We start from the raw sequence: 22592 nt of genomic DNA, 5'->3' as shown, positions 1-22592 counted from the left end.
AACTATGGTATACCTTGGGTAACTGAAATTGCAGATAAGGGGAAGCTACTGTATTCCATATTTCAATTAATGCCATCACCATCTATTCACTAGCTCAAGTAAAAATACGATGAACAGTTTTTTAGGGGGCAGGGGGAATTGGGAATTGAACTCAACCCTTTTTATTGTTTTTGCTTTGAGACTAGATCTCACTAAGTTGCTTAGGGCCTCACTAAGTTGCTGAAACTGACCTTGAACTTGTGATCCTCCTGTGTAAGCCTCCCAAGTTGCTGTGACTACAGGCAAGTGCCACTGTACCTGGCTTGAGCATTTTTGATTCTTTTCTGTCCTCCATTTCCTATATCTAGTTGGTTCCTAAATCCTTTTAGTTATATCTTCTGAGATATCTTTTATGTTCATTTCATCTATTCCAGTTTTATCTCAGGCCTGTATTTTCCTTTTTTGGATTAGATTAGTAACCTTTTTATTGTGTTCTTTGACCTATAATTTCTCCTTCAGTCTCTCCACCTGAAACCCATCAGAATACACTTGTCAAAATGCAGACCTGATCATGTTATTTCCCTTGATGTCCTTCATTAACTTCCCAGCCTAATCAGATAAAATATAAACTCTTCAGTAGGATGTACAAAGTCCTTGACTATCTTTTCCAGCCTCTTACTGCCAACATTTATTCACTGTTCCAGTCAAATTCACTCATGATCCTCAGTGATTACATATTCTATCTCCACTAATTGTGTATTTCCAAATTTTGTGTTTCTGTTAAACTTCTTACTGTTTGTTTTGGTTTCTGTCTTTCATATCTTTCTTTGCTGTCCAGTGAGTCTTGTTAAATAATAGTTAAACAATATATTTAATGGTGGGACACCAAAAAGCTTAACTGCAAACTCCAGATCCATCCAATCTATTCATTTTGTCATCTTTAGTGTCTTGGGCTATTCATATTCCCTAGAAAAAGACATCCTCATCTCTGCTTAGTTATATAGACTGCCAACATTAATCTGATACTGGAGACAGGAAATTTTGACTCAGAGTCGAAACAGAATCTGAGTCAAGTGAGTACAAATAAATATATAGGCAAAACTTAATCTGGGAAGGGCGGGGGTTTCACCTCAAGGTGAAGGGGATAGCCCTGATTGAGAGTAGTCAAAACTGCCTTGAACCAAAAAGAAAGAAAGGAAAAAAAAAAAAAAGTCACCCCCAGACTTATTTACTGAGTGGTTGAGGCACAAGAGGCTGATATTTTTATGATAATACCTTTAAGGAGTTTCTTTCTTACAGAAGAGGGAGGCTCATGTATTATCTTTTGACATCTCCCAACACCTGGTGTTTATGACTGATTTGATTTGTCAGAGTGGGGGGAGTAGTAAAAGACTTTTTGAAGGTAAGGATTACGATTATGATTCAAGAGTGAAAGAATTTTAGCAAGTAACAAATTATGATTTAAGACCTTAGAGTTTATGATGGTTCCTGGTTGGTGTCCTACACCAAGCATTTATGGTTGATTAAGAATAGGAGGGGCTTAGGCATGTCATACACACCTGTAATTCCAGTGATTTGGGAGGCTGAGAGGAGGATGGCAAGTTCCAGGTCAGCCTGAGCAATTTAATGAGACCCAATCTCAAAATTAAAAAGGAGACGGGCTTGTAATTCAATGGTAAAGTGCTCCTGGGTTCAGTCCCCAATCCCCAGTACTGCAAAATAAAAAAGAATACTAGGGTAAAAAAGGGCACATTTCATATGTTGTAAGAGTGTGAGAGTAAGAGAGACTTCATAACATATTATGAAGTAAGACCCTGAGAGTTTATCTGCCATTTTGTCCCATTCTGTTCCCTCTCTGTCTCAAATTTTCCTGCTTTCACTCCACTGCCCCACCCTGAACTGTGCCAGTGTCCCCCAATCTAGAGATACTCTATAATTTCCTTTTCAAACAAAAGAAACAAAACTTCCAATCTTTCCAGATGAGGGTATAGCACTCTTGGCTGCATGGAGAGGCAGAGGAGATTTGAGCATATAATTTATTTCTAAGTTAAACTTTCAACCTCTCCACTAGTTTTCAGCCCTATCATAACTACTGCTTACAGAGTCGAAGCTAATTCCAGGGCCATTTTGCATTGTCTGATCCTGTTACTACTCATATATCTGCTTTTTGTTTTCCAAATTTTGTTGTCATCTCTCCTGATCTCTGCACATTTATATCTTTCTTTAAATATTGTTTTCATATTATTTTAGTGGATTTCCAAAAAAGCAAAAGTCAGCATGTATGTTCACTGTACTTTATTACCTAAACTCTTTCAAAACTGTTTCTGGCTTTACTTGTTTCTTCGTCAGTCAAGGAGAGTTAGACAATCTCTCCTTTGTACTCCTATGGCACAGCTTTTATCATGGGAGTGAACCCACTGAATCCTATTTGTTTTTAATATGTTTGTCTCCCCTACTAAATAACGTTATGCATCCAATAGCCAGATCTTTTCCATCTGGTAAAACAAACTCTAGCATTCTCTATTTACTCTTTCCCTGTAACCACCATTATTCTTTCTGTTTCTGTGAGTGTGATTACTTTAGATAAGACATATAAGGAGAATGATAGAGGGTTGTTTTTTGTGTTTGACTTATTTCACTTAACATAATATCCTCAAGGTTATAAACATTGTAGCATGTGTCAGAATTTGCTTCCCTCCCCCCTTTATTTATTTATTTTTTTGGCAGTACTAGGGGTTGTCCAAGCTGACCTTGAACTTCTACCTCAACTCCTGAGTCACTGGGAGTAAAGGCATGTGGCACTGTACCCAGCAAGAATTTGCTTCCTTTTGAAGGCTGACTAATATCAATACATTCTACCACATTTTGTATATTCATCCGTCAGTGAATGCTTAGGTTGCTCCACATATGGCTATTGTGAATAGTACTGCTGTGAACAAATAAGTAGGTGTATAAGTAAATACCTTTTGAAGCTTTCAGGTCTTTTTGGATAAATGCCCAAAAAAAGTGATTATCCTTTTTTTTTCATATTACTGTGGATTGAACCCAGGGTGGGGGTATTCTACCACTGAGCTACATCCTTAGCTCTTTTTCTGAAATTTTAAATTTTTGAGACAGGGTTTCATTAAGTTATCCCCAGCTAACCTCAAACTTAAACTCTTCTTGCCTTGGTTTCCTGAGTAGCTAGGATTACAGACATATGCCACTTCCAGGAGAAATTTCTTTGAACACCTAATCTACCATATTGCTTGGAACAATATACTGCAATAACTGTAGACATACTTTAGAGATACTGATTGTTCCAGGCAAATCATTTTTAGTTGCACACACACAATGATATTTAATCTTCAAAAAGGAAGTCTATACTTCCTTTCTATTCTAGCTACAATTCTCAAATTTAGTCCATACTGTAAAATTTGTTCTTCAATCTCAATTAAGTGAATATTATCTGATTAGTCATTCTTTAGAGGGTTTATTAGCAGGACTCAGATAATAGAATATATTATACTCTCAGTAGAGTATAATAAACAATCTGTGGATCGAGAATAAGAAAAGGTATCAGAACATAATTCACATTCTAAAGTACACTATAAACTCAACTTTTAAAAAATGCAATGACTTCATAGAAGTACCCACAATAACCATTAAATTCCAGAAATTCAGAAATAATTTATAACATTGCAGTGACTATAATGTAAAATGCATTAATAGAAGCATCAAATCTTATATTTAATATTCTGATTTTTTATTTAACTTGATCAAAAAACAATTTATCATTAACTTTAAAATTGACTCTTTCTGGATTGAAAAGCCGTCATTCCGCCGTCATGATTATAAAGACTAATTTTAGGCATTGGTAGATGATAAATCCAGCAGCAAAATTTTGATAAGTATGATATTTACACGGTCTTAAAATGTCTTCCCCATAGATTGCCTATAAGATGCAGGAAAAAAATAACTGTATAGTAGAAAAATTGAATAACATATTGATCAGATGATCAAACTTGATATCACCCATGAGAAATACTAGATAGATATCATGTGCCTGTGGATATGAAACCCTGAGGAGACACAATATCACTTATGTAGTATTCTGGTCAGTAATGCATAATAGGAATCTCAACATGGAGAAACATCATTAAAAAAAAAAAAATACCCAAATGAAAAAGATTGTTTTTTAAGAGGAGGGATGTGCTGTTTTCTTTAAAAATCTTATAGATTGTCATTAAAGACAGGCATGCCAGGCACTTGGCACACTTGTGATCCTAGTGACTTAGGAAGCTGAGGAATGAGGATCATACCTTTGAAGCCAGATCAGGCAATTTAGTGAGCCCCTTTCTCAAAATGAAAAGGGCTGGGCATGTAGCTCATTGGTATAGCACCCCCTGGGTTCAATCCAAGAGAGGGGAAAAAAAACAATCCACAAACACTGTGTATTTCATCTTTGGCTTTGATTGTGGTAGACAAAAAGAATCTTTCCAGTATCTCATCCCAATTCTTGCCTCTTGAATTTGGACTTGGAATTCCCACTGCCAAAACAATTTGAAACCTAAAACTTTAGTTTAGTGATACTTTAGGTTTTAGGTACCCTAGAAACCTAGCAGAAACAATAGAAATCTTCTCTGAAGAAAAGTGCTTTAAATACTGACAAAGAATTTCTAAATTCTAAGAAATGTGAGCTTCAAAACAAGAAATCATAGCCAGTCATGTACACTTGTAATCCTAATTCTAGCCCCAGCTAGCCAGGAGGTTGAGGCAAGAGGATTGCAGGTTTGAGACCAGCCTGGGCAGTTTAGTGAGAACTCGTCTCAAAATAAAATTCTTTGAAAGGGCTCGGGATGTAGCTCAGTGGTAGAGCACTTACCTAACATGTCCAAGACCCTGGGTTCAGTCCCCAGTACCAGGAAAAAAAGTTAGAAATTAGTAAAGGTAAATTAACCAGGCACTGTAGACAAGCATCAGCAGAAGCCACAAACTACAAAGACTGATTTCTAAAATTATCAAATAAAGAAACTTTAAAAAATATGTTTAAGATATTTAAAGCCATTTAGAAAAATTCAACATGGAATGTGAGCAAGAGAAAATATTTGATATTATAAATAATGGTGGAATAGTGATTTTTTTAAAAAATTAAACCTTTATTTTTACAGACTGCATTTTCATTGTACACAAATGGGGTACAACTTTTCATTACTATGGTCGTACACAATGTAGATTCACACCATTCATGTAATCATAAATATACATAGGGCAATACTATTTCGTTCTACTTTCTGTCCCCCACCCCCTCCCACCCCATTTTCCTCTACACCATCCAAAGTTCCTTTATTCTGCTCTTCCTCCCCCCCCCCCCCCCGCCACCCACCTTATTATATATCATCATGCACTTACCAGAGAAAACATTCAGCCTTTGGTTTTTTGGGCTTGGCCTATTTCACTTAGCATGATATTTTCCAGCTTCATCCATTTACCAGCAAATGCCATAATTTTATTATTCTTTATGGGGCTGAGTAATATTCCATTGTGTGTGTATGTGTGTATATATATATATATATATATATATATATATATATATATATCACAGTTTCTTTATCCATTTGTCAAATGAAGGTCATCTAGGTTGGTTCCACAATCTAACTATTGTGAATTGAGCTGCTATGAACATTGATGTGACTGCATCACTGTGTAGTGTGCTGATTTTAAGTCCTTTGGGTATAAACTGAGGAGTGGGATAGCTGGGTCAAATGGTGGATCCATTCCAAACTTTCTGAGGAATCTTCATACTGCTTTCCAGAGTGGCTGCACCAATTTGCAACTCCACTAGCCATGTATGAGTGTGTCTTTTCCCCCACATCCACGCCAGCACTTATTATTGCTTGTGTTCTTGATAATAGCCATTCTAATTGGAGTTAGATGAAATCTTAGGATGGATTTAATTTGCATTTCTCTAATTACTAGGGATGATGAGCACTTTTTCATATATTTGTTGATCACCTGTATATCTTCTTCTGTGAAGTGTCTGCCCATTTCCTTAGCCCATTTATTGATTGGGTTCTTTGTATTTTGGGTGTAAAGTTTTTTAAGTTCTTTATAAACTTTGTTGGTGAGTGATCTGACTGAAATGTGTGTGGAAAAGATTTTCTCCCACTCTATAGGCTCTCTTTTCACATTATTAATTGTTCCTGTGCTGAGAAAAAGCTTTTCAGTTTGAATCTATCCCATTTATTGATTCTTGCATTTATTTCTTGCGCTGTGGGGGTCTTGTTAAGGAAGTCTGGTCCTAAGCCAACGTGATGGAGATTTGGGCCTACTCTTTCTTCTACTTGCTGGGCCTAATTCCTACATCTTTGATCCATTTTGAGTTGAGTTTTGTACAGGGTGAGAGATAGGGGTTTAATTTCATTTTACTGCATATGGATTTCCAGTTTTGCCAGCACCATTTGTTGAAGAGGCTATCTTTGCTCCATTGTAAGTTTTTGGCACCTTTGTCTAGTATGAGATAATGTACTTATGTGGGTATGCCTGTACCTTTGGTCTACCTATCTATTTTGGTGCCAATACCATGCTGTTTTTGTTACTATTGCTCTATAGTAGAGTTTAAGGTCTGGTATTGTGATATTCTTCCTGCCCAGGATTGCTTTGGCTATTCTGGGTCTTTTTTTCTTCCAGATGAACTTCATGATTGCGTTTTCTATTTCTATGAGAAATGTCATAGGGATTTTAATTGGAATTGTGTTAAATCTGTATAGCATCTATGGAAGTATGGCCATTTGATAGTATTAATTCTGCCTATCCAAGAACATGGGAGATCTTTCCATCTTCTAAGGTCATCTTCAATTTCTTTCTTTAATGTTCTGTAGTTTTCATTGTAGAGATTATTCACCTCTTTGATTAGATTGATGCCCAAGTATTTTATTTTTTTAGAGGCTATTGTGAATGGAGTTGTTTTCCTCATTTCCCTTTCAGATGTTTCATCACTTATGTATAAAAATGCTTTAGATTTATGCGTGTTGATTTTATATCCTGCTATTTTGCTGAATTCATTTATGAGGTCTAGAAGTTTTCTGGTGGAGGTTTTTGGATCCTGTAAATATAGAATCATGTCATCAGCAAATAGTGACAGCTTGAGTTTCTCTTTTCCTATTTCCCTTTAATTTCTTTAGTCTATCTAATTGCTCTGGCTAGTATTTCAAGGACAATGTTGAATAGAAGTGGTAAAAGAGGGCATCACTGTCTTGTTCCTGTTTTTAAAGGGAATGGTTTCAGTTTTTCTCCATTAAGAATGATGTTGGCCATGCGTTTAGTATAAATAGCCTTTACAATGTTGAGGTATCTTCCTACTCTCCCTATTTTTTCTAGTGTTTTGAGCATGAAGGGGTGTTGTATTTTGTCGAATGCTTTCTCTGCATCAATTGAAATAACCATATGATTCTTAACCTTAAGTCTATTGATGTAATGAATTGCATTTATTGATTTCCGGATGTTGAACCAACCTTGCATTCCTGCATTCCACTTTTTGATCGTGGTTGGAATAGTGATCTTTAAAATAATCTTTGTGTATATCTTTGCTTTTTTTAGTATGGATTCCTATAATGATTTTTGAAGCTCTTAATGTGTACTTTCTTTCTTTGTTTTCCTTTCTGCCTGCCTTCTTCTTTTTCCTCTTTCCCTCCCTTTTATCTCCCTCTTCCTCTCCCTCCCCTCCTCTCAGTCTCTCTTCCTCCCTCCCTGCCTCCTTCCTTCTCTCTCTCTCTCTCTCTCTCTCTCACGTTCTTTCTTTCCCTATCTCCCTCTTCCTCCCTTCCCCCTCTTCCTTCCTTCCTTCCTTCCTTCCTTTCCTTTCCTTTCCTTTCCTCCCTCCCTCCCTTCCTTTCTTTCCTTTACTTTCCTTTTCTCTTCTTTCCCCTCCCCTATCCTCCTCTCCCTTCCCCTTCCCTCCCCTTCCTTTCACTGGGGATAGAACTAGGGTTTTGTATATGTAGGCAAGTGCTCTACTGAGCTATATCCACAGCCCCTTATTTTTTATCTTGAGATGTGATCTCACTAAGTTGCCGAGGCTGACCTTGAACTTGGAATCTTCTTGCCTCTTGTTTTCTTTTAAAATAAATATGGCTGCCTTTTATCAGGTGTATAGTTTGCTTACAGAAAGTACATACATGCAGTCATAAATTGTGTGAAATGCTTTATATAAATTACTACATTTATATTATTATTCCAATTATAAATAGAAAAAAATGAAACCCAAAGAAGTAAAAAGGTTTTCTTCAATGTTACATAGTAAGTGGCAGATCCAAGATTGGAACTGAAATCCAACCCCAAAGCCTTTACTTTTTCTTTATTTGAGGAACCAGGGATTGAACCTAGGGACCTCACACATGCTACATCCCCAGACTTTTTGTTATTTTTATTTTGATACAGTCTTGCTACACTGCCCAGGCGGGCCTCAAATTTGTAATCTCCCACCTCACCCTCCCAAATAGCTGGATTACAGGTATATGCCACCATGGCAAGCAAGACTTTACTTCTGAATCTGGAGCTAACTGATTTTTGCTAATCATTACTAAGATTTGTTGTTTTATTGGTTACTTTCTTCTGTGAACTAGCTAATGGTTTATAATCATTGGCCATTTTTAATAGTTTTAATACTTGTCTCCTGATTGATAATAAAAACTTTATTAGTGAATTAATGACATTAACCCTTTGTCCTTCATTGCAAATATTTACTTCTATTTCTCTTTTTTCCTTTCAATTTTCTTTATAATTTTTATGTTTTGTTATTGATTTTAGTGTAGCTTGTATATCTTTTCCTTTATTTTCCCCCCTCCTTCTAATCATAAAACATCTCACCCATTCTAACATTAACTATTCAATTATTTATTTCATTTTTTATTTTTGGTACTGGGGAGTGAATCCAGGGCCACTGAGCCACATCCTTACCCCTTTTTTGTATTTCATTTAGAGACAAGGTCTCACTGAGTTGGTAAGGGCCTTGCTAAATTACTGAGGCTGGCTTTGAACTTTCCATCCTCCTGCCTCAGCCTCCCAATCTACTGGGATTACAGGCTTGCACCACCATGCCTGGCTATTCAATGATTTTTTAAAATAATTTTTTATACTTATATCTGAAATTTATATTAATGAATGGCATGAGATAAAGTGTTTGGAAGTGTTTGTATTCTTGTATTTACCATTTTCCACTAAACCAGTTCATTTTTATATCCCTATCTAAACATTTTAGTATTTATAAATAATTATTATTATAGGGCATCTATAAGACAAGTTTCTCAACCATAAATTATCCTACTCAGTTGTAATGTACTTTATTTAAAGTATTACACATTAAAAAATAAAATAGGGTTAACCCAACCTTTGCCGTGTTTGCTTGTAAAGATAGAACTAGAGGTAAGTTAACATAGATACATAAACAAAGAAAAGAAAAACAGATAACAGAAACAAAGCTGTTGGTATTTCTCTAGGTTCTCTAAGGAGAGACTCAAACTTGGAGTAATTATCAGTATAGGGAACAGTGATTCATCCACTTTTTTTTTTTTTTTTTTTTTTTTTGAGATGCTGGGGATTGAACCCAGGGCGTTGTGCTTATGAGTCAAGCGCTCTACCAACCGAGCTAGATCCACAGCCCTGATTCCTACACTTTAAGAACCCATTGTAGCATGCGTGATGGTGCTGCTGCATGCCAGTAATCCAAAGGATTTGGGAGACTGGGTCGGGAGGATGGAAAGTTCAAAGCCAGCCTCAGCAACAGCGAGGTGCTAAGCAATACAGTTAGACCCTGTCTCTAAATAAAATACGAAATTGGGCTAGAGATGTGGCTCAGTGGTTAAGCGCCCTTAGTTCAATCCCTGGTACAAAAAAAGAAGAAAAAAAAAAACCATATAGTATCTCTGACTTCCTCTTTTTTTTTTTTTAATATTTTTTTAGTTGTCAATGAACCTTTATTTATTTATTTATATGCAGTGATGAGAATCAAACCCAGTGCCTCACACATGCTAGACAAGTGCTTTACCACTGAGCTACAACCCCAGCCTCTGACTTCTTCTTAATGTCATGTCCCTAACAGTCTATGGAATCATACAAAGATGATAGTGCATCCCAGCTAGAGTAGACATTAGTTGTTTTAAAAACAAAAACAAAAACATCTTGGATTAGTTTTCCTCCAAAACAAGAGAAAATATGGCAAAACATTTACAACTAGAACATTCTCTTTGGTGGGGATAGTTTCTTAATGGAGTAGCACCTAATTAAGATTTATTTTATAGGTCATAAAGACAAGGGTTATTACTCTGCCTGTACCCACATTGATATGTATGTATACATTTTAATTTAATTAAATTTTAGTGTACTTTTTAACTTATTGGTAATCTGACTACTTATTATTTCAACTATATTTCTCTGGTTGTCCACAAGCTATCAAGAATGGTTCCAGGATAACCTGAGTTTCCCTTAGACTTTACCAGGCTAATGAAAAAAGATCCACATTTTGCAGCTTTTTTCCCCCCTACTTACAGACTTGTAAAAAGTCCCACAAGAATTCCTAAGGTCTTTTCAATTATTTACAGATAAACCCCCTATTAGATATACAGAGATTGGAACTTAGGATACTTCTTTGTGTTTTCAGAAATTTCTCTTGTGCATGTCTGTAAATATGTACATTCCAGCTGCACACGCCCCCACCCCCTGACTGTCTCTTAATAATACTACAAATGTTCCACAGTCCTCAGATCCAAAACTGTCAGACAACTTCCCCTTCCATTGGAATATAACATCTTACAAAAAGCAGGGAAATTGATACTTCAGCCTTTTATAGATAATATTTGCAAAATATTTATCAGTTTTTACTTAAAGCCCTCTCTTATCAGGACTTACGTATGAGTCTGTGGGACAAGGTCAGAGAAGATTAGAATGACTGCTACCATGTTCTACTCAGAATCACTTTTGTCCTCAAGTAAGGTTTTGATTGTGGATCAGGCTTTTTGTATTTGTTTCATCTTTCTCCAGAATGAGTTTTCCTCCCAGGATTACCCAGCTCTTTGTGTAAATAAGCTTCTCATGGGCTTATGCACTTGTTTAAAACATAGGACAAGATTGTTAGGTTAAGCTGGGATCTCTTATTACAGTGAGAACCCCTGAACTCTATGTCAGAGCATAGCCTGTTGTGTTAGCTTTCCACCACTGTGGTAAAATACCTAAGACAATCAACTCATAAGACCAAAAAATCTATTTTGCCTTTCAGAGGTTTTGTCTACAATTGGTTGTCCTCTCTTGCCTTAGGCTTGTGGCAAGTGGTGGAAGTGTGTGGCAGAGGAAGCTGTTCATCTCATGGTAGCCAGGGAGGCACAGAGAGAGAGGAAGAGGCCAGGATCCCAATATTTCTTTAAAAGGCCTGCCTACAGTGATCTAACCCCACCTCCTAAAGGTTTTACCACTTTCTAATGGCACCACACACCAGCAACCAGGCCTTTATTACATGGGCTTTTGGGGGACATTTAAGATCTACACTATACCACTAGTCATCTCTCATTTCTTTACTGTTTTCTTTCTTTTTCTTTACTTATTTCTATTGTATCCATGGGTTGTTACTCTGCTTGTACCCACATTGATATGTATTTACACATTTTAATTTAATTAAATTGTCTAATTTTTAACTTATTGGTAATTTTCTGAGTATTATTTCAACTACATTAAAAACCTCATATTTGAATCAATTTTCAATAGGTACAAAAATCCAGTTTGTAAAATAATATTATACTTGAGTCTCCCAAAGACTTCAGTGCATAGCAACTGATGACAAAATTTCATTATTTACATTATTGAAAAACTCACCAAGAGCTAAGAACTCAGTCAAATGTATTGAGTGACTCCAGTGGTTTTGGAAAGCTTAAAGCACCTACCTCTCTGAAGATGTACAACCATCTTTGAAACTAATGCTTAGAGTCCCTACCTCCACTTACAGAAAGACAGCTGTCACTAAATTTGACCTCTTCTTTTTGAGAGAACAGCATCTTAGATAAATGCATTGTTCCATGGGAAAGACAGTGTCTGAGCAGCAACAACCTGGAGGGATGGAGAAATGATAAGTAAATAGTAGCTGGGACCAAAAACAATAGCAAAATATGGTTGCCTCTCAAGAAGAAAGAACATCAAGTATTTTAGCAAAACTTCTTGAGTTATAGAATCTCTAATTTAGACCAGATTGTCCTGGAAGATAGCCAATTGTGGCAATGGCTAAAGTAAAAAATCCTAGAAAATTGTGTCCTGTGCCCTTCCAGGAACTTCAGTCATGGTAAATGCTTGTCTTTGCCTTGTGAATTAAAAAGGTAGTGAAATTCTGGAAAACATGCAATTCTTAAAAATCGAAATACCCTAATCTTTTAATGGAATTCTTGGTTTTATACTGTAAAACAAGCTTTCTTGCTTAAAATTGTGCCAGTGAATTATTTTTTTTGTGAACAGTTATTGCTTTGTTTTCTCCATTATACATTAGTTAACATTGGTAAGCACTTTTTAAATAGAAACAGTTAACATTGGTTATGAACTAGTTAACATTGGTGAGCACTTTTTAAGTAGATTATATTTCTGAAATATTTAAATTGGTGGAAAGAAAATAAAATGAATTGGGCAAGTTAGACAAAGAATTATCTGCTAAAATGGTTAAAAGAACTCAGTAGCAAAAAAAAAAAAAAAAAAAAAACAACCTGCATAATAAATCAAGTCTACCCTAGATTCTTCAGATTTGGAACCCTTCTAAATGATTAGAATACCAGAGTATTAAATGGAGATGTGTCTTACCTCAAGGATTAGTTTCAGAAATTTCGTGTATCAAAAATTATCCTTGAAAATTCCTTAGAAAACTAAGCTAGTACATTGTATCTAACAGTCAAAATTAGAAAATTGGATATTTTTGTCTTGTGTTTAAAAAGATGTGTTGTTTTTTAGAATCATACTTTTTTGTGTGTGTGGTGGTAGGGGTACGAGGGATTGAACCCAGGGGCACTTAACCTTTCTCTGTGCCACATCCCCTGCCCATTTAAAGAACATTTATTAATTGTTCACTAAGACTTTATCTTTAGGACATAACTAAACTGTGTCACCACCCCCTACCAGATCTTGAAGGGTTAGTACAGTGAATGTTATAAAACAGATATGAACATTTGGAAGAACTGGAACCAACATAAACTGACAAAGAGCAAGTACAACCCAAATCATCATAAAAATGTTTAAATTTTTTTAAAAAAGGAAAAAAAAAAATAAAAGGGGGGGGCAATAAGGGCTTCAGATTAAAAGGATCCTCAAAGACCCTCAAGTTTCATCTAATACATTCAATCTTGACCAGAATGTAACAAAATGTAAATAGGATTACTGTAACACAAAACTTTGACTATAGCATGCTATACACACCTGTTTCAAGCCCACCCCTACCCCCCTAATGCTTCCAGCTCAATTATTTCCCAGCCTGTTGGGCCTGCCGATGAAGGAGCACATAGATCTTTGATTCACTAGTCTTGTTATAAGGCTGATATGTCTGGGTATCAGCTCAGTAAACAGGAAAGCTGAGATCTGCCAGATCATCGATGAAATCAAACAACTGACTGATATCATGTGACAGAGGGGCTGTTGGGATTCATTCTCTTCAGATGTTCTTTATACATTTAACAAACTCCTTCCATATATTCATTCACAGACTCCTAATCAGCATAAGTTCTGTCTTCTGGCCTCTTGGTTGACTGTACCAGCAAAATGGTGTGAGACATCATGCCAAACTCTTTCTTGTTGCAGCTGCTGCCGATATGGCCCCCATTTTTTATATTTTATTTAGAGACAGGGTCTTGCTAAGTTGCAGCTATGGTTTATATGTGAGGTGTCCCCCAAAAGCTCACGTGTGAGACAATGCACGAAAGTTCAGAGGAGAAATGATTGGGTTGTGAAAGTATTGATCCAATCAGCAAATTAATCCCTGATGGGATTAACTGAGTAGTGACTGGAGGCAGGTGGGGTGTGGCTGGAGGAAGTGGTTCATTGGGGGTGTGGCTATGGGGTATATATTTTGTATCTGGAGAGTGGAGTCTCTGCTTCCTCATCACCATGTAAGCTGCTGCCTTCTTCCACTCTCTTTCACCATGATGTTCTGCCTCACCTTGAGCCCTGAGAAATGGAACCTGCTGTCTATGGATTGAGACCTCTGAAACCATGAGCACCCAAATAAACTTTTCCTTCTCTACAGTTGCCTTGGTTGCATCCTTTTTGTCATAGCAGTGAAAAAGCTGACTAAAACAGTTGCTTAGGGCCTCACTAAATTGCTGAGGCAGGCTTTGAACTTGCAATCCTGCCCTCAACCTCCCAAGCCACTGGGATTACAGCTATGCACCACCGTGCCTGACTAGAATTGTACTTTCTGTTTAAACTCTAGAGTTCTACTTTTTGTGGAGAAGTGTTCAAGCTATAATTGGTACATGGAACTTATGAGCAACTGAGAAACTGGCAAACTAACATCCCTTACTCTAGGGTACATGTTTATTGAAAGTCAGAACTGTCCTTACTATTTACATACTAAATAGTCATTTTTCTTTGTTATTGCTGAGGTTATTATACTTGAATTTGTGATAATTAAGTTTGTGAAGATACAGCTCCATAGTATATGATCATGTTGTTTGGGTTCTCTGAATTTTGTATGTTTTCATCCTTCAAATAGGAAACAATGATGCTATACCTTTATTCTCTACAGATAATGAATTCAGAATTAATACATAGTATAGTGGGAAGCTATCTTAAACCTCCAGAAGAAGTATTTGCTCCATCATTCACCCAGGATGAATCATCTCAGAATTGCCACACTGTGAACTTAGAAGTTACCTCTCCTAAAATGCTTCATAGCCCAAATAACCAAGGTAATGCTAATAAAATATTTTACATAACATTAGAGGGATGGTACAAAGTATATTATAAAAAATTACCTTTTATGTAGAAAATGTGATTTTATATTTAATTTTACTGAAACTTCTAATTTTAATTCTATTGCTAAATTTCTATGAACCAAGTAACTTAACATTTTTTACTTTGACTTTTTTAGCTATAAAATGATAATTAACATAAGCAGATGGATGTATAACACAGGTTTATCATAAAAACTTTTGGAAAACAGTAAAATACTCTTTGAAGAATGGAAGGTCAGATTTGGAATCCTTCTAAACTAGATGATTAGAATGCTAGTGAATTAAATGGAGAGGTTTTTTTCAAGGATTAGATTTAGAAAATTGCATATGTCCAAAATTATTTTTGAAAATCATTTTGGAAGACATATCTGAGTAACTACAAAATATGTGGGATTTTTTATATATAAACAGGAGGATCTTAAAATTGAATTAGAAAAATTTTTTACTCCAGACATATGCTGTCATAAATTATATAATGCTATTATCCCTTGATTTTTAATACTCTGTGATAATAATTTCCATTATTAAATACATTAGCTCTGTAGAATAAACCACAAGAGACAGTAATCTATATCATTGATTCAGCTATAGGTACCATATGAAGAGCAAAAATATGGTTTATCTCATTTGTAAAAATAAAACAATCTCTTAGCAATCATCTAATTGGATTTAAACCATATAAGTTAACCTCTAACATTTCCATTCTATTTATTTCTAATTTTATACTTTAAAGTTACAATTGAGTAGAAAGTATAAAATAGTATATGAGAATTTTGTAATTCTGAAATGATCTGAATCATAAAGATATTAATGCAGCTGAATAAAAACTCACAGTAGTATATGTGTACTGCTTACATTTTTCAAGCCTGACATCAAGTAAACTATTAGATTACATCCCCCCCTCAGGTGAAAAAAATGTATTCTACTTCATATGTTCTAATTATTAATACCATATCTATGAAAATCAAATAATAGATGTTTGTTGGTCTGACTAAAACTGAACACACTGGAAACTGAGAAAAATCCTTTAACTTTAAACCTAAAATTCCCATGTTAATTAATAAACATCCTTTCTATTTGAAAATATTCATTTTATTTAATTATGGTTCTTAGCTTTCTCAGTCCTAATAATCACTTAATACAATGATTGATTATTGCTTTTATAAGATATGTTAAAGGGGGACTGGGGTTGTGGTTCAGTGGTAGAGCACTTGCCTAGCATGTGTGAGGCACTGGGTTCAATTTTCAGCACCACATACAAATAAATAAATGCATAAAGGTTCATCAACAACTAATAAAATAATTTAAAAAAAAAAGATATGTTAGAGAAAATTAATCCCTCTTCAGAGTTCTAGACATTTTTTATTTTTATGAAGAATATACATTACTTGTACATTTTTCTGGCCACTAACAAAAATATACTCATTTTGTTGTTGCTGTGATTTTAAGTCTTCAAAAACTTCAATTTAACACATCACACAATTTTGTTTTTCAACAGCTCTCATTTTGGCCTTAAAAACTCTTCAGGAAAAGATTCATCATTTAGAGCTGGAGAGAACACAAGCTGAAGATAACCTGAATATTCTTTCCAGAGAAGCAGCACAGTATAAAAAGGCCTTGGAGAATGAAACAAATGAGAGAAATCTGGCACACCAGGAACTGATAAAGCAGAAAAAAGGTAAAAAATACAATAGTTCTCAGAAATGAGGGGTTACCAGAGTTTACAGTTTGAAAATAATTAGTAGTTCCAGTCTGAGTGGATTTATTCAAATATCTTTGTTCTTATATGCACTGAAACCTTGAGGCCTTGTTCTCAGACATGTAGATATTTGTGGGAAATGACTGTATCTTTGAATTTATCTCTGTTATATCTGTTATCCCAGTTCATAAATTTTTGGGATTAAAATAAAAATTGATTTTATGTGTGTTGTATTTAGATATTAGAATATTTTCAGAATAAACAAAACCCATTTGTATCCATCATTTAATTGAAATGATTTATATTTTCAGTTAACACTAATTTTTAAAATTTGAAATATAAAACAATAGTAGTATACTATACAAAAACAATAAAAATGAATAAAAAAGAATTTCATTTAACTTGAGAGGAAGTTAGATGGATAGAGACCTCTGTAGAAATTATGGAAAGGACATTAAACACAAGAATTCGGAAATCTAGAATTTAAGTTTATTATATAATTTCACTTCAGAACCTAAGGTTTTCTTTTCCCTTTTAACACTACATTCACCCTTTTAAACAAAGCTCAAATTTGTATTTTACCTTTAAAACAGAATGAAGCCAGGCGTGGTAGCACTAACCTTTAATCCCAAACACTTGGGAGGCTGAGGCTGGAGGATACCAAAATCAAGGCCAGTCTCAGCAAGGTAGCAAGGCTCTAAGCAAAATTTAAAAATAAATAAAAAGGGATAAGGATGTAGCCCAGTGGTAAAGTGCCCCCTAGATTCAATCCCCAGTCCAAAATAAATAAATAAATAAAGGAAAGAGAAAAAAATTTCTGAGTAAACTGAACAAAAGTGGAAGAAGGACTGAGGAAAATAAAGGATTAGAATTAACTGTGTGGTCAGTAGTCAAGAGCAGAGGAAAATGAGAGTGCATACTCCTGAAAGAGAAGAAGCTTACTGATGATAGTTAAAAGACTTTACATTTCTGCTTTTATACATGGTGCTGTTTCCAAAACAACCAGGATATTTACCATCTCACAAGTTGCTGAAATGTCCTCTTTCAAAAGTGTGCCTTCTAGACTGGGGATGTAACTCAATGGTAGGGCACTTACCTACCACATGCAAGGCCCTGGGTTCAGTCCCCAGAACTACCAAAACCAGAAAATAAAGAAGAAAAATGTATGCTTTCTAGACTTTTAGGGAGAGACCATGTAAACCAGTTATCTGTAATTAATGAGGTATTCACAAAATATGTGTTTAAAGTCATTCTTTAGTGCTGAAAGAAACCTTGAATTTTTAGCTCTTTTATTATAATTATTAACATATTAATTGTATAATTTATATGATTCACTGTGATATTTCCATGCATGCCTACATCATGGATTGATCATACCTGTCCACCCTTCTTCTACCCTTGCCCCCACCCAGCCTCTTTCCCACACCTTAATGATCCCTCTTCCACTTTCATGTCTTTTGTTTATTTTTGTATGGTTTCCACATATGAGAGAAAACATACTTGTCTTTCTGTATCTGGCTTATTTTTGCTCAACATGATTCTCTAGTTTCTAACTTCTCAAGTTCTCTAGTTTCATCCATTTTTCTGTTGACAGGTGATTAGACTGAATCCATATCTTGGGTATTATGAATAGTACCACAATAAACATGGGTATGCAGATGTCTCTTTGATATTTTTACTTCATTTTCTCCAGATATTTACCCAGGAATGGGATAGCTGGAGAATGTTTAGCTCTTGATTTAATTTATATAATCAGTTTTTAATGATAACTAAATCTCTGATCTATGTGATAATCAACTAATTGACTCATTATTTTGCCCTTTTCATAGATATAAGTTTACAGTTAAGCTCAGCCCAGTCTCGTTGTACTCTTCTAGAGAAGCAACTAGAATATACAAAGAGAATGGTTCTCAATGTAGAACGAGAAAAGAATATGATCTTAGAACAACAGGTGAGCACATTTTCTATAAAGAGTGACAATATAATTTAATATGTATTTGAAGAAAATTTAGTATAGGAAGATTGTCATAACCTTAGGTAAAATAGGATGTTATTGTTTGGATCTGGAATGTCCCCTAAAAGTGCATGTATTGAAGGCTTGTACCCCAGTGTAGAAATGTTCAGAGGTGGGACTTTGGGAAGTGATTGGATCATGAGGGCTCTGGCTTCATCAGTGGATTAATCAATCCAGTGATAGCTGAGTGGAATTCTGGGAGGCAGTGGAACTGTAGGAGTTGGGACCTACTTGGAGCGAGTCCTTGGAGTTGTGCCCTTATGGACTATATCTTGTCCTTGGAACCTTCCTTTTTCTCTTTTTTTCCTGGCTGCCGTAAACTGAGCAGCTTTCCTCTGCCACACCCTTCTGCCATGATGTTCTGTCCAACCTCTGACCCGAAACAATGGGGCCAGTCAACTGTGGACTAGAGGTGTGAGCCACACTAAATTTTTCCTCCTTTAACTTATTTATGTCAGGTATTTTGGTCACAGTGACGAAGAGCTGACTAACACAGATATAAAGCTACATTTATGAAATTTCCACCAATAGTAATGGTAGATTAGATCATTTGTACCAACCTTTTTGCAAAGAAAAACTGGATAAAATATTTTTAAAAAGAAGGGAAAAATAAAAAAATGAAAGATACACAAAGGCATTAGAAAATTAATAAGACAGTGAAAAGTCACTAATTTGAAATCTTTGTATCTGAGTCTTCAGATCCATAGAGTTTGGCCTGACATTTGGTTTCATTCCTTCTGTAAGCATTTCAGATTCCAGAAGAGGCAGTTGACAGGCCAAATACTGCCTTTGACAGCCATGTTTTTAGGACTAAGAAAATTAGAGCCTGGGGCCTACTAAGAGTAGAAATGCTTCCAGATCCCTCTTTTTTTTTTTTTTTTTTTTTTTTTTGCAGTGCTGGGGATTGAACCCAGGGCCTTGCAAGGCAAGCACTCTACCAACTGAGCTATCTCCCCAGCCCTCCAGATCTCTTGTGTTCTGAGTACTTTGTAAGGGTGAGCAAGAAGGAAAACCACCCAGATTAAAAGTCTGTTTCGGTTATCAGGGAGGCATAGAAAACTGGTCTTTGAAATTGGATTAAAGCAATCCTAGATTACCGGTGTTCTCAGAGTCCTCAAATTATTTCTACAAACGTTTCTTCAACACAGTGATCAACTTTCAGTCAAAGATATCCAGGCAGAAGATAAGAAACTGTGAATAAGAAATGGTATCCATAACAGATTACATGGGTTCTCACATGTTAGTTCCAGAAAGATATTGGCTGTCACACTGACTTTAAAATACTCGTGCTTGCATTAGTCAAGAATAGAAAACAGGATTGAAACTTTTAGTTGAGCGTTGGAAACTATATAATGGTAAAGCAGATTTGAGAAAGAAATAAAAATTATAGAACTGAAAAAATCTAATAACTGAAATTTAGAACTCAGTGTATGGATCTAACAGAAGATTGGAAGAGAGAATTAATAAAATGAAAGTAGAAATCATCCAGGTGAATGAAAAGACAAAATGATGGTAAATTCAGGAAGCAAAGTGAGAAGATCTAACATATGTAATTGGAGTTTCAGAAGGAAAATGGGACAGAAGCAGTATTTGAAGAGATAATGACTGAGAATTTTCTTAAAAACAAATCACACCACAGATTCAAGAAGCTATATAAAATCAAAGCAGAATAAATAAAGCTTTACCCAGGTATCTCATAAAAAGGTAAATAAAAAAATAATCTTCAACACAACTGGAAAAGATGATTACATTCAGAGAAACAATAATTAAATAACTGACTTTTCAGCTGAATGTATTGAATCCAAAAGACAGTGGACTAATAGACTAAAGACATTAAAAGACAATAACTCTTGATCTAGAATTTCATGCCTGGTGCAAATATTTTTGAGAAATAATGGTTAAATAAAGACATTTTAAGACTAAGAAAGCCTGGTAGGGCACAGTGGCACACACCTGTAATCCCAGCTACACAAGAAGCTGAAGCAGGAGGATCACAAGTTCAAGACCAACCTCAGCAACTTATTGAAACCCTATTTCAAAAATAAAAAGTGCCATGTGAGGCAGTGCACTCCTGTAATCCCAGTGACTCGGGAGGCTGTGACAGGAGGATCTCAAGTTCAAAGCCAACCTCAGCAAAAGCAAGGCACTAAGCAACTCAGTGAGACCCTGTCTCTAAATAAAATACAAAATAGGGCTGGAGTTGTGCTTCAGTGACCAAGCACCCTTGAGTTCAATTCCCAGTACCCCACCAAAAAATAAATAAATAAATAAAAATTAAAATATAGAAATAAAAAGGGCTGGGGAAGTAGCTCAGTGGTAGAGTGCCTCTAGATTCAATCCCTAGTACCCCTCCACACACTGACACACACAATTAACAAAGAGATAATTTGTTACTGGTGGGTATACTCTGAAGGAAACAATAAAGGATGTATTCAGACGGAAGGGAATTTTTCTTCTGTGGAAGATCAGAGATACAGGAAGGAATGAAGAGCAAAAAGATGATAAATATGTGGTTAAATCTAAATGAATATTGTATAAAACAACAGCTTTATTTAGCTTAAATATAGATAGGATTAAAATTCATTGGAATAATAGCTTATAAATTAAAAAGGAGTAAATATAGTTTAAAGTATTCTAACATTCTTGCATTGTCTTAGAAAAGCATTAAAGTACCAGTACTGGATTTTGATGGGTCAAATATATAATAGGTTTTGAAGAAACTCAAGAGAGTAATTCTAGAATTTATACGGAAAAATAAAGGTTCAAGAACAGCTAAACTATTCTGAAGGAAAAAAAGGTGAAGGTCTTGCTCTATGAGATATTGAAACAAATTATAGTGTTATAAAAATTAAGATAACATTTTTTATATGCTAGACATCTAAAATAAAGGAGTAGGATATAATCAGAAACAGACTCTTATAGAAATTCAGTATACAATTGTAGACCATTAGGGAAAAGAGTTCAGTAAATAGTCTGGAAAAACTGCTTCACACCATGCATAAAATCAATTCCAGAAGGATTAAAGACAAATATAAAAGGCAAAACTCTGAAACATTTAGAAGCAAATGTAGAACAGTGTTTTTATGACCTCTTTGGAGAGGAACTTTTTAAACAAGACCCCCCAGAGGTAAAGCAATACAAAAATGGGCAAAAGTTATGAAGAAGCATTTTGTAGGAAAAATGGAATTACATGTGGCCATACATTTATGAGAAAAAAATCATGATTAGTAATCAGAGAAATGCAAATTAAAAGCTCAACAAGGTAATACTTCACATCTACTAAATTGGAAAAAAATAATATTCTTAACAAATCTAGATGTCAGATACATTGAACAGAAGAGCAACTATCTTATAAAAAAAGTTCAGCATGCATACTCCAATGATCTAGAAATTCCTATCTGTGTTAGTCAGCTTTGTCACTATAAACAATAACCTGAGATAATAAACTTATAAAATAAAAAGGTTTATTTTACTTACAGAGTTTCAGTTCATGATTTGACTGACCTTGTTGCTTTGAATATGTGACTGCACATCCCAGCAAGAGCATATGGTGGAGCAAAATCATTCACCTCATAGCCAACATATGAAAAAGAAGAGAAAGGAACAGGGATGCCACTTTCCCCTTCATGAGCATGTCCCCCAAAGATCTCCCATACTACTTGTAAAGTTTCTACCACCGGGGCTGGGGAGATAGCTCAGTCGGTAGAGTGCTTGCCTTGTAAGCACAAGGCCCTGGGTTTGATCCCCAGCACCCAAAAAAAAAAAACCAAAAGTTTCTACCACCTCCCAGTAGTGCCAAGCTAGAGACCAAGCCTCTAACACGTGGCCCATTGGGGTCACACTCAAGATCCAAACTACAGTATTCTCCTAGCTAAATATTATGATTAATGACTTTTAGCAATTTAAAAAAGGTTTCCTTAGGTATAATTTACATGGAGTTAAATTTAAGCAT

General features: G+C 35.4%; 1 protein-coding gene and 1 pseudogene across 6 annotated transcripts in view; one reads left to right on the top strand and one right to left on the bottom strand.

Moving 5' to 3' along the window:
* Positions 1–22592, top strand: part of Cep57l1 (centrosomal protein 57 like 1) — a 136199-nt gene that overhangs the window by 98525 nt on the left and 15082 nt on the right. For 5 of the 6 annotated variants that reach the window (XM_047557899.1, XM_047557897.1, XM_047557900.1 and 2 more), the window contains 3 exons: positions 14720–14882; positions 16426–16605; positions 18456–18577. In XM_047557899.1, the coding sequence (XP_047413855.1) occupies positions 14723–14882; positions 16426–16605; positions 18456–18577 (462 nt within the window). In that variant the 5' untranslated portion in view covers positions 14720–14722. Of the gene's footprint in view, positions 1–14719; positions 14883–16425; positions 16606–18453; positions 18578–22592 lie in introns of those variants that run through there. The other variant, XM_047557901.1, reaches the window with a different exon arrangement.
* Positions 13439–13748, bottom strand: LOC124988401 (enhancer of rudimentary homolog; annotated as a pseudogene).

This window comes from Sciurus carolinensis, chromosome 7 (assembly GCF_902686445.1).
Source record: "Sciurus carolinensis chromosome 7, mSciCar1.2, whole genome shotgun sequence".
NCBI lineage: Eukaryota > Metazoa > Chordata > Mammalia > Rodentia > Sciuridae > Sciurus > Sciurus carolinensis.
This window is presented reverse-complemented; position numbering and strand designations above follow the sequence as displayed.